Below are 12,215 nucleotides of genomic sequence, written 5' to 3'. Positions count from 1 at the left end.
TAAGATGCCAATACTTATTAAAAATAAAGTATTTTTGCCGATTCTCCCCCCCCCCCAATTGCAGACATAGTTATAGGAAGAACATGACAGAGAGAGAGAGAGAAATGAAAGACCTAGATTTTATTTTTGTTTGTTTGGCTAGTAGATCAGAAAGTAGGTCTGAAGGTAAGGGAGTTCAAGGGAGCCCTTCTATAGCTCAGGACCCACATGAGAGCCACTCATTCAGAACCTGGTCCCCCATTCCACAAGCTCCTCCTCCCATCTGCAATATCCAATCCCTTCTCTCCTGCCCGCAGCACCCCGTCCTCTGGGGACAGGGCTGATGCCCAGCTGACAGGCTCCTCCTGGCTCTTCTCACAGCTGAGCTGCTGCCTAGCTCTGCCTCAAGGACACTGTAGGGTTCTCCGTGGAGTCCTGCTCTTTGATCAGAGCTTCTAGAGGCTTCTCTCACTTCTAGAATGTCCTTGGCCCGGTTAACCCGTCTCAAGGTGAACGGCACTGGCTAGTTTCATGCATCCTCAAGGTGGGACTTGGAGGAGAGGGGATGGGGACTCTTAATACTCAATACAAGTAAGACTCCGAATGTAAGAAGAAAAATGCTAATACGACCGGTCTCTGATCATAGGCACCATTTGGAGCAAGATTCACAGTTGGGTCTAAACGCTAAGTGTAATTAGATGATCACAACACTTGACAGTGACTGTAAACAATCACAACCAAATGTAAAGGAGACCCTGGTTGGGACTTTAGGTTCCTGGTGGGCCTCTCCTGACCTACATCCTCACTCCAATAACACTTCTGCAACTACAGCTCAGGCTGGCTTAGTAAAGGTATTTTAGAGAGTATTTCTCTCTCATCCTGTGAAGGGGCCCTATCACTTAAGTCTGAGCCTGTCCGGGCGCCCGCTGTGTAAGGAAAGGGTCCTTTGCAGCCTTGGCTACCCCTTAGCTTCCAGTGAGCGCTTGAAAACACAGCTCTATGCAGGACCCCTTGGGTAGGCTGGAGGTCTCTGGGATGTCCCAGGTCTGAAATCATGGCAGTTTGACCCTAATACATGTGTGATCATAAATAAGCCTCTCTAGCCAGGCACCAGTGGCTCACGTCTGTCATCCTAGCTACTCAGGAGGCTGAGATCTGAGGATCACGGTTCAAAGCCAGCCCAGGTAGGAAAGTCTGTGAGCCTACTACAGGCTCACCTGCCTGTCCCCTACCCTTTCAGAGTGGAAATGTGCACAGGCCACCTTGTGCACAGTCTATGAGGGGGCTGCCTTCTACCCACGGTGGAGATTTCTCCCACCTGAGACTTTCTAAACTGCTTCAGGCTTCAATCAGGATTTGTCTAACGGCTTAATTTTCCTCAGAATACCTAATTCACGGAGGGCAATCAGGTTTTGGGTTGTTCATTAAATCTGACTGATTGAAAGTGGCTGCCCAGAGCACTGGTCAATTAACAAATACCATCAGGCATACATGTGGACATGAATGTGTATGTGTGTGGGGGTGGGTGGGGGTGGGAGCCCTGGGATTTGTGCTAGATACTTGCCAACATGAATGTAAGGCGTTCATTAACTCTCTATTAGCAGGGTACCACGTTTGATTATTGCTGTATTGTTAATTATTTCCAAAGCAGAATCAGAAATATTTTTCTGCAGCAGCTTGGGGTCAGGAGGTCTTAGTTAAAAGCATTTGTAATGTTGACAAGGCCTTGGTTAAGGTATTCACCACAGTTGTGCTGTTTTTCTGCCCCAGGAGGCTGTAATTGGGCAGTGGTGAGCTAGGACAATCCAGGGGCAAGCATGCTAGCAGGTAATGGGACTATCTAGCTCTCTACACCATTATTGGAGCACCAACCTCACTGGGTGCTACCAAATGCAGTACAAAAGCCCTGTTCAACATCTCTGGTTATGAGATGGTCGTTTAGTGCTCTATAACTTAAATCTGAGCCCACTGTGTAATGAAGGGGTCTTTTGCAGCCCTGGCTGCTCCTTAGCTTCCAGTGAGCTCCTGAAAACACAGCCCTATGCAGGACCCCTTGGGTAGGATGGAGGTCTCTGGGAAGTCCCAGGTCTGGAATCATGTGATCATAAATAGGCCTCTCTAGCCAGGTGCCTGTGGCTCACAGGCTGAGATCTGAGGATCATGGTTTAAAGCCAGCCGGAGCAGGAAAGTCCACAAGCCTCTTATCTCCAATAAACCACCCAGAAAACTGGAAGTGGTGCTGTGGCTCAAGTGGTAGAACACTCGCTTTGAACTGAAGAGCTCAGGGACAGTGCCCAAACCCAGAGTTCAAGCCCCATGACCAACAACAGCAACAAAAAAGAAAGCCACTCTGCCCACGAGCAGACCCCTTACATAGGGGTAAGGATTGATGACCTGGAGGCACCAGAAAACTGCCTTCTCTTTCTGTCTCTGTCTCTTTCTCTCTATGTCGGTACTGGGATCAAACACAGGGTTCCATATATGAGTGTTCTACCCCTGAGTTCTGTCCCAAGCTCCACCTGCTCTGTTTTAAATTGTCGCTTGTAATAGACTGTGAGCACCAACCTCTAAAGATATCCATGCCAGAATTTCTGGAAACCTGAGAGCATTACCTTCTCTGACCTGGAAGATTTTGTATATGTGATTAAATTAAGTCTCTTAGGACCGAGAGATTATCCTGCATTATCTGATTGGCCCCTAAATGCAACCATGTACAGCCTTATAAGAGGGAGACGGGGAGAGATTTGGTTATTTATAAGGAGAGAAGGCAATGTGATAATGGACTCCGAAACTGGAGTGACACAGCCACAAGCCAAGGAATGCTGGCAGCCTGCAGAAGCAGAATGTAGAAGCAAGGAATGGATTCTCCCATAGACCTTCTTCCAATAGTGCCCAGCTGACAGTGTGACTTGAGCCAACTTCAGAGGAATCACTTCCAGAAATGACAAAACCATTGTGTGTGTGTGTGTGTGTGTGTGTGTGTGTGTGTGTGTTACCTTAAGCTACCAAGTTTGTGGGAATTGGCTATAGCATCTCCAGGAAATGGATATACCCCAGTCTCCCCTGTCCCCATCATCTTGAACTCTTTATTTTCTCCTTTAGGGTTACCAGAATCACTGTTTTATTTGTTAGGATTATCCATCTTCCCTTACCAGGATGTGTCTCGTTTCACAAGTGAGGTAAGTATTGTTCACACATTCTTTTTCTTTCTTTTTCTTTTCTTTTGCCAGTCCTGGGGCTTGAACTCAGGGCTTAGGCACTGTCCCTGAGCCTCTCTGTACTCAAGACTAGCGCTCTACCACTTAAGCCACAGCACCACTTCCAGCTTTTTCTGTGTATGTGGTACTGAGGAATCGAATCCCGGGCTTCATGCCTGCTAGGCAAGCATTCTACCACTGAGCCACCTCTCCAGCTCATCTACTCTCTTTCTAATAGAATATTTCTTGAGTTTTGCTTTGTGGTGGGCGATGTGAGATAAGTCCATTTCAGTGCGGCCTTGGCTTGCACTGGTATTAATATCTGTCCTGGTAGATCTTGGGGGACCCACGAAGCAGGCTCTAGAGGCTTGTCCTAGAGTTGCCAGCCAAAAGAGATACTGAGACAGACTGCAAATAGCTGGCCCCTTGTACCAGTGACCCACGTTGGCTTTCCCTTTCTTATTACCTGACAGTGCCTTTCTGCAGAGAGGCTGGGCCGGCCCACGCTTCACAGAGCAATTTCCCTGAGAGGGTTCCAAATCTCACATAACCTGCTTCAGGTGGAGTGAGCTGCCCCTTGTCCCTAGATGCAATCACTTCATTTCTGTGCAGGGTAAATACATCAGTCTTACTCATGCCCGAATCTTAGGACTGAGCCTATAAGAGGTCTTTGATGTCAGGCCCTCTGGGTCTCCAATAAGAGTGATTATTAACCACAGTGGGCATGGGAGCTTCTCACCAGGCCTTACCCTCTGGTCTGCCCTCTCATGTGCTCTGATCTGGTCAACTGTACAGACAGCTCGGGGATGCTCTTGTCTGCCATTCTTAAGCCCCCAGAGCCTGTCTTGAGAAAATGAAGATTCTCATGGCAGCAAGCTCAGCATTACATGGAATGTCCCTCTCCACCGCCGCCCCCCCCTCCCCCTGCACCTGCCCCCAGAATTCTCAGTCTCAGATAGGCCAAGGAAACACTGAGACTCAGGAGGGAGAGAGGGAGGGAGGGAGGGCTGGTGGGCCAGGAAACGTGAGCAGGCAGGGGGAGGGCAGATTCTAGGGGAGCTGCAGAGGAAGTTGACCCAGGAGCCACGTGAAGGTTAACAGCCTGAGAGCTTACTGGGAGAGAGAAGGACAAAGGCTTTTAGGGCTCTAACCCTTGCTGATCATGTGATTTTCGGATACTCGGACAGCCCTTTCCAGCCTCAGTTTCTCCCTTTGTACAAAGGAAGTCAGTAAGAGCCCCTGTCAAATGATGTTAACCGTGAAGCTGACAGAACGCAGAATCAGTACTCCATAAATCCTAACTGTGGTGATGATAAGGTGATGGTGATGATGAAATTCTGTGGCTTCGGGATTTTTTTTTTTTTTTTTTGGTTGGTTGTGGGGCTTGAACTCTGGGCCTGGGCACTGTCCCTGTGCTCTTCAGCTGAAGACGAGCGCTCTACAATTTGAGCCACAGCACCACTTCTCGTTTTCTTGAGATCAGAGTCTCACAGCCTTTCCTGCTCAGGCTGGCTTTGAACTGTGATCCTCAGATCTCAGCCTCCTGAGTAGCTAGGATAACAGGTGTGAGCCAGCCGCGCCCGGCTTGGGATTTATTATTATTTTTTAAATATCTTGATCCCAGGTGAAGGGCAAGACTTGAAGCAAACAGTCTCTCAGTGTTTTTTTTCCCCTCTGGAGCTCAAGGGGAGGACACAGATGCTCCCATCTCCATGGGGCAGAGAGACGATCTGAATGATCCCTACAAACCAAGCTTCATATCCCAGACTGTCTCCGGCTGGGGCGACAGCTCCCAGGAGCAAAGCTACAGGGAAATGCACCACAAGCAGCCAGGGATTCCCTTACCTTGGTTGTCATAGGCGGTGATGACCTGTGGCTGCTGAGGGTGCTGCTTCTCCGCCAGGCTTTCTATTTAAGGAAGACAGGGAAGACTGCGGTGACCACTGGGTTCCATGGTGGAATTTTCCCCTGGCAGAGCGGGGAAGCTGTACATTATTGTGCAAGAAAGGCAAGCTGGTAAGAACTGGGCCCCATCCACGCGGCCTGGACCTCACGTGGGCCCAGTCAGGAATGTATCTCCACGGTGTGCACACCTACAAACCATGGACCTGTAGTTGGACACCCGCATGAAGAGGTCAAGGCCCCAGGGACCCCTTCCACTGCTCAGCATGAGCCAATGCAGGCCGATGACACCCCTAATGGTCTATGAAGCTTGTCACTCCCAACTTCACAGCCCCAGGTAGAGTTTCCCAAACCTCTCCTCACAAATGGATGTCTCTCGGATTCTTTCCACCTTTCTTTGAGGTGGAAATGGAAACCCAAGTTCCCTGGCCCCTAGCTCGGGCTCTTGACCCCGCCCTCAGAGAAGAACAGCACAGAAGCCTGCCCCCCTGCTCTATCCTTGGCACTGAGATGAAAGGGCAGATTGGTTTAGTTGTCCAAACACTATAGGACATCTATTTTTTATTTTGGTCGGTCGTGGGGCTTGAACTCTGGGCCTGGGCGCTGTCCCTGAGCTCTTCAGCTCAAGGCGAGTGCTCTACCACTTGAGCCACAGCGCCACTTCCAGTTTTCTGAGTGGCTTATTGGAGATCAGAGTCTCACGGACTTTCCTGCCCAGGCTGGCTTTGAATCACCAGATCTCAGCCTCCTGAGTAGCTAGGATGACAGGTGTGAGCCATCGGTGCTTGGCTAGGGCGTCTATTATAGGCAGATTCTTTCCACCTTCTAGGAATACGCCAGTCTCTGTGTGCTTCCTTTCACATTCTCTGAGAAGGACGACATCACCTTTATCCTTCTCTTACAGCTGTTGCTGTGGTTGTGGCCCTGGTCTTCCCGAAGTTGTCCTTACTCAGAGGGGTAGGAGGTGCAGCGGGGGAAGCTGGTGACTAGGAGGAGGGCCAAAATTATGGCAGAAGGAGGTTTTGCCACCAATGCAAACCTGGCCTCCATCTCCTACTGTCCTACAATAGGCCCAGGACTGGAAGCGACCAGCAGGACCACAGCGCCCCAACCCTTGGGATGCTCTCCCTGAACAGATTCCGTTCATACAACTCTGCCTGTGCAGCTAATCGGATGGGGCCCGCCCCTCGATCATGTGATCAGACCCTAACCGAGTAAAGCAGAAGCCAGTCCAGGGGGCCGGCAGGGAACACGGAGCCTGGGATAAACTTGCCAATCACCCGACAAGGCCTTACACTAGGAGAAGCCCATCTGCTTCATTCAGCCTTCTCCTCTAAACAGGCTTCCTCCCCCACCCCTACCCCAAGCCTCCAGGTCTTAGCTGGCCAGTTCAGGGTGATGTGGCATGCTAGGATGGAGCCCCAGGCCAACCTCAGGAGAGGAGAGCAAGGAGGTTTCTTCCTGCGGGCACAGCTGGCCGCATCTCCGGGAGGAAATAGGATCTGGGGAAGGGAATCCTCGAGGAGGGTGATTGGCTGGTATAGCTGTTGGTGGGGGTATTTATAGTCAGGGCCGCACAATTGGTTTCCCTGTCGCTGTAAGGGCACAGTCACCGGTGCTGCTAGGCAGACTTGGGGCAAGATCCAGGATAGCAGCCAATCACAAGCAAGGGAAGCCCGTTGCCGGGCAAGCTTATAGGGGAGGGAAGGGGTGGGTGGCTCTGCCCAAGCACCTGCTGTCTCCCAAAACTTTTGAGTGTTCCAGGATCTCCCCCCACTCCCCCCCCCACCTCCCTGTCCTTGCCAGCACCCAAGCCCAAGGAGCATACAAAACAGCAACGGGGTGGAAAATGTGGCCCCTGTCTAACCACATTTATACACGTTCTACCAGCACTAGCTATCAGCTTGCCTTCTGCTGGTTACTAGGACTTGGTACACCAACAAGGCGGGTATGGCGCTCTGATTCTTGGTCTCTGAAAACACAGAAAGAAGCTATACTTTTCATGTATGCATGCATGGAAAAATGCCATTTAAAAAGGAAATGTTTCACTTAACTATGCATATTGGTGGAGTGGTAAACCTGTCATCTTTTCTGGATTCAGGAGCTCTCCAGGGTGGCCCTCCAGCCCCGCATTTGCCCTAAGCTCTTAGTTCTCAGGGTGGGTTCCCTCCCACCCTACCCAAGGAACGACTTTAATCACTTGTCTGTGGACAGACAGGTTGCACCAATGCCCATGTCCCGTATACCACAAGACTCTCATGATTGTCTCATGACCATTCCTACACTAATTTGTGTTTTGTTACTTCTTTCTACTAAAGTCCCCTCCTCCTTTCCTCCTTCCCAATCAGGAACCTAGAAGATGATCAAAACAGGATGAACTCAGCCTGTTTTTGATCCTTTTCTGAGAAGACTTCAGATGAATGTCAGACATCTCAGACAAGGTAAGAAAGAGCTACAGTGAACAAGAATAATGTAACTTTGTGTGTGTGTGTGTGTGTGTGTGTGTGTGTGTGCGCGCACGCGCGCACGCGCCCATATCTGGCCTTTTTCCTCTTTACCCACTCACATACTGATTTAGCGTGTGGACTTTCATGGTTATTTCTGTGGCTGACAGGTTTTTGGAGGTCTGATTCTTATTACAATCCTCACTAACCTACAGCATAGTTTATCTGGCTCAGGTATCGGCTTCATTAGGGCTAGAGCTGGTTATCAGCTGATTACTATAGTAGCAAGGGGCCATTGTACTGATGCAAGCCTCCTAGCCAAGATGCACCCTGGCAGGATGGAAGGAGAGTCTTGAAGATGACTCCTACCCATGAGCAAGAAAGCCTGCCAGGATTTTGAGACTCTATGCCTGTGAACGGTATTACGATGTTACCATCGTTAACACATGTCCATGAAGACGGGCATCTTCACTGTTTCATCCCCAAACATTGAGCCTGGCAGATGGTAAACACTAAAAAGATTGGTTGAGGGAATGAATTCACTTCTAGAAAATTTGTCACCGTGAAAAGGATGGCATCGTTGCTGGGTCTTGTTCAGTTCTAGTCCCATTTCCTCATCTGTAGAAGGCTGCGTGACTGGGCTTCAGAGAGCCAGTCATCTGATTCCAGGGCTCATACGATGGGTCTGATGGAATTCCCTAGTAGCATTCTGGGTGGAGGGTCTGATTCCCATTAGAATTCTCTAGTGCCTGTTATGTGCGTTGCCAGCAATATTTGTCCATAAACTAATGAGTTTACAAGGGATACAGGGGTGGGGAGAAATCCTTGATAGCCAGCCAGCTGCATCCATAGATTTCTGAAAGATCCTGAGGCTACGGGGGGAAAACAAGATGCCCTGGCACCAGAGGGAAGTGGATTTGGAAGTCTGTTCCTTTTTATTTGCTGGGCATTAGGCCAGCAAGGTTCTACAGAACCTTTACCTGGTGTCTCTAGACAGGACACAGAGTCATGACTGTCCTCTCTGGAAAATACTTCAAAAGAATGGATAGCTTTTGATGATCAAGTAAACTCTGCTTCCTGGGGGATCATACTCAAACCTCACCACCCCAAGGGAAGGCTAAGTCCTCCCTTGCCAGTCTTCACCTATAACTCGGCCAACAGACAAGCAGGTGTGCTCAAGTTCATAGCATTGTTCCTCAGCTACAGCTTCTAGGAGAGCAGGTTCCCAATGGTCCCAGTAGCCTGGCTTGAGTCACAAGTAGCCACTTTTTGCTCAGCGTCTGAAGGCCGAATAAAATGAAAGCCAACCTCTCCATTTACTTTGCAATGTATTGAGTTAGAGAGCTCGCAAGGAGAATAGAAAGAAAAAGGGATTTACCTTGGAAGTCATTTTCTTCTGATGTCTGCCACTTCCGGATTCCGTTTTTGACACCTTGGAATTCTGTGGGATAACCAGGACTGCCATGAAGCTCCCTGCTAAAGGGAGAGCTCAGGGAGAGAGCCACGCTTCAGTTGTGGACTTCTCCTCGTTCAAGTGGGGTTAGTAGAGCCCGGCTATCTCAGATTCCAAGGGAGGCTGCGTTTGAGGAAAGGGACGCCACCCTACTATAAAAAAAACCCGAACAAACCCAAAACCCACTAAAATAAAATGTTAACACAGTAGTTTTCAATGGCAGTGAGGCCCCAGGGGGGAAGTTCTTCCATGCAGATGCCCATTTCCTACTTGGACATTCCCCACACATAAACATGAAAGCACTGTTCTGGAAGACAGGGGCCATTCATTGTTGCCTCCTTATTTCTCTGTACCTGTTGCGTGTAGTCTCGATGTCTGCTGAAGTAGGTAGTAGGCAAAGCCTGTCTACTCCTATAGGTACGGAAAGTAACGGTTGCCTTCCCTCCCAGCTTCCCTTGCAGCTAGACCATGGACATGTGAGCCCAAGATCCAGCCCACTAAGTGCACTTCTATCCTGCTCTGACAGTGATGCAATGTGAAAGGGAAGGGAACGGAAGTGGTTTCACTGGAGCAATTCTGAAGTGGTAGCTGCACGGTCAAGTTCCTGGCATGGGGCTGATATACATCCTGGCTGTGTTGGGCAGCGGGGGGTGGGGAGGTCACTGCAGTCAAAATGAGTCACTTGTGTGGAAGTGCGCCTTGGTGTAACCTTTGGTAGATTTGATAGATTTCCTCATCAGACCAGCTCTGTGGCACACAGAGCAGATCAGTTCCCAGGAGTCTCTGGTTCTCCACGCTTTGAACCACTCAGAAGCCCCCAGGTCCTCTTAAGCCCCCTTTCGGTTCTGCAGAGTCTTCCCAGCCACTCCCACACGATAAAAGTCTGGAGATTACCGCTTGGATTGGTTCATGATGTAACTCATGAAGCAGAGTGCACGAGTCACATAGACTTCTGTTAGACTTGAGGCCCTTCCAGACTTGGTGCAGGCAGCTTTAGGGGAGGGGGGTCTCTGTCTTCCATGGCTACAGGGCTAAGTGAACTCCTTCCTGCATGTGCTTTCTGAGCCAGTGTGGTTATAAGGAACTTGCTGAGAAAACTACGTGAGAGTCCGTGAGCAAAGGGGAGAGGGCATCTGCTGGCTTTGACAGTCCAGATCCCTAGTGACCAGCTTTTCCTGTGCTCTCCTTCCTGTCCCTCGGATGCCCTTCTGACAGCGGGGCCACTGGGCCTGTCTGTGTTGTGAAAGTGGCTCAGACTTCCTTCTTCTGACATGGGGCTCAGGCCTTGCTTGGCAGAGGCAAGGAAGAGGCATCCTGGAGGGGATAATGGCTCTGCAGAGGGAGGGAGAATCTGGGGTTTGTTTGCAGACCTTGGAGGGCTGGGCACTTCCTTTTCCTCTACTCTGGTGCAGACCATTTGTGAATTGTTGATACAGTCCTCTCTATAGCATCTTCAAGAAAGTGCCAGTATTTATCAAGCAGAGGCGCCTTTAGCTTCAGATCATGGATATAGCTCCTAGGTGGCACATTGGTCTGGTGTCCTGGAGCTTTGACCCCTCAGTGGCTATTCCCAGGCCTGGCCTTCTTACTCTGAGTTTCTCTGTGTTCTTTGCTCTCTCTGTCTCTCTCTGATGGCTGAATCTTTGGGACAGATGTGATTGCAGGAGACTGGGAATTGGGGGCTCCTGGGCCTGACCACCACAGTAAGGGCACACCGTAGGGGGGAATCTCATGTTGGTTCTGAGATTCTGCTCTTTCCTATCTGCAAGGACCTTGGGTGGGCTATTTTCTTTCACCCTGCAATAAACAACTCAAGTAAACAGTCCCAGGCCTCCAATCCTCCTCAGCCCTCCAGCCTATTTCCTTTCCTTGATTGCCTTCCCAACAAGCTACTGGGCCACCTCAGCCTGTAGCTGGTAGGGCACGGCTGCCCACAGGACCGTCCCTTTCTGCAGGACAGTTAAGACAGCTGATGGATGCTTGCTGTGCTCTGAGGATCTGGGGAGGTGAGAGTCAAGGCAGAGCAGGACTGCGGGGGCACGGGGGGGGGTACTCTAGGGTTGAGGGGTGTGTGGATGCCGAAGTCATTTTCTGCACTGTGGTCAGTCATCCTTCATGAAGAAGGCATGCAGTCTAGTGCACCCAGAAGCCACCATTGCTGCAGGCTTCCTTGCGGGGGGTGGAGGGGTGGCGAAGGGGGGAAATCCAGGACACCCCAAGGTCTCTGCACGTCTTATGGGCTTATTGAACATCCATCTTTTTTTTTTTTGAAGAACCATATACATGCTATTCGCACTGTGCATCCTGAAAACACTCAGGCCTGCTTCCCACCCATGCTCACTCAGCACCCAATTCCTCTGTGAGTTTCCGCTTCCAAATCACCAAAGGGACACGTTTGAGCCAGCGGGGTGTGTGTGTGGGGGGGGGTGGGGACAGCGGATTTCCAACCCCCCCTCCGCCCCCTGCCCCATCCTTACAGACACCTGCACGCACCCCTGTTTCTCTCTTCCGTACCTTCTTCTCCATGTCACCTGGCTCAAGAGATGAGGAAAACCCAGGCAGGAGACTTCAGTTGTTAAGGCCTCCCCAACCCCAGGAGCTCCTTAGCTTATCCAGGCGTCGGTGTGTGCGTGGGCCTGGTCCATAGTTACACACACCCACACAGAGAGAACTTGGCCGGCTGGGGGTGTACGTGTGGGGAGGATGGGGTCCGGGTGTCATCAGCCTGAGGCTCTGATCCCCACTGCACACCCCTCACCGTGGGGGCGGGCAGGTAACCACCCCACCCCTCCCGGGGCCTGTGCCCCAGGGAGTCAGCCTGGGACAATGGCCAGGCAGGCGTTGCCATGGGGACCCCCGGGGTGTCCTGGGCAGCAAGTGGGGTGGGGATAAAGGAGAGGTTGGGGGGGGTGCGCCTAGGTCTTCCTCCCCCTGCCCACCCTCCTCCTCCTCCTGGTCGGAGGGAGCCCAGCCTGGGGAGGAGGGGGGAGGTGCGTCCCCCCCACACACACCTGGGGTGAACCCCGGCTTTACCTGCTCGGCGCTGCTGCAGCGGCTGCAGCCTGGCGCCCGGCTCGGCCCGCGCCCGCGGCGGCTGCTCCTCCGGGTGCACGATCAGCAGCATGTCGATGGCCACGGCGGCCTCGGCGTCCTCCTGCAGCTCCATGCGTGGCTCTGCAAAGCTCTTCTCCTGTCCTCCTGCGCTGCAAATGGCCCCGGCCCCGGCCTGGCCCGGGACGC

The 12,215-nt window shown here is 51.4% G+C and overlaps 1 protein-coding gene across 1 annotated transcript in view; it reads right to left on the bottom strand.

Moving 5' to 3' along the window:
• The window catches only part of Ky (kyphoscoliosis peptidase), a 29,163-nt gene extending 17,022 nt beyond the window's left edge, over window positions 1-12,141 (bottom strand). Inside the window, exons 1-3 of the mRNA XM_013028029.1 lie at window positions 12,009-12,141; window positions 8,901-8,963; window positions 5,022-5,084 (exon numbers count right to left, since the gene is read on the bottom strand). Coding sequence (XP_012883483.1) covers window positions 5,022-5,084; window positions 8,901-8,963; window positions 12,009-12,141 — 259 coding nt within the window. The remainder of the gene's footprint in view (window positions 1-5,021; window positions 5,085-8,900; window positions 8,964-12,008) is intronic.
• Between the last annotated feature and the right edge of the window lie 74 nt (window positions 12,142-12,215).

The sequence above is a fragment of the Dipodomys ordii genome, unplaced genomic scaffold (genome assembly GCF_000151885.1).
Source record: "Dipodomys ordii isolate 6190 unplaced genomic scaffold, Dord_2.0 Scaffold107, whole genome shotgun sequence".
In the NCBI taxonomy this organism is placed as follows: domain Eukaryota; kingdom Metazoa; phylum Chordata; class Mammalia; order Rodentia; family Heteromyidae; genus Dipodomys; species Dipodomys ordii.
Note: the sequence above shows the minus strand (reverse complement) of the source record. Positions and strands in the feature narration are given on the sequence as shown.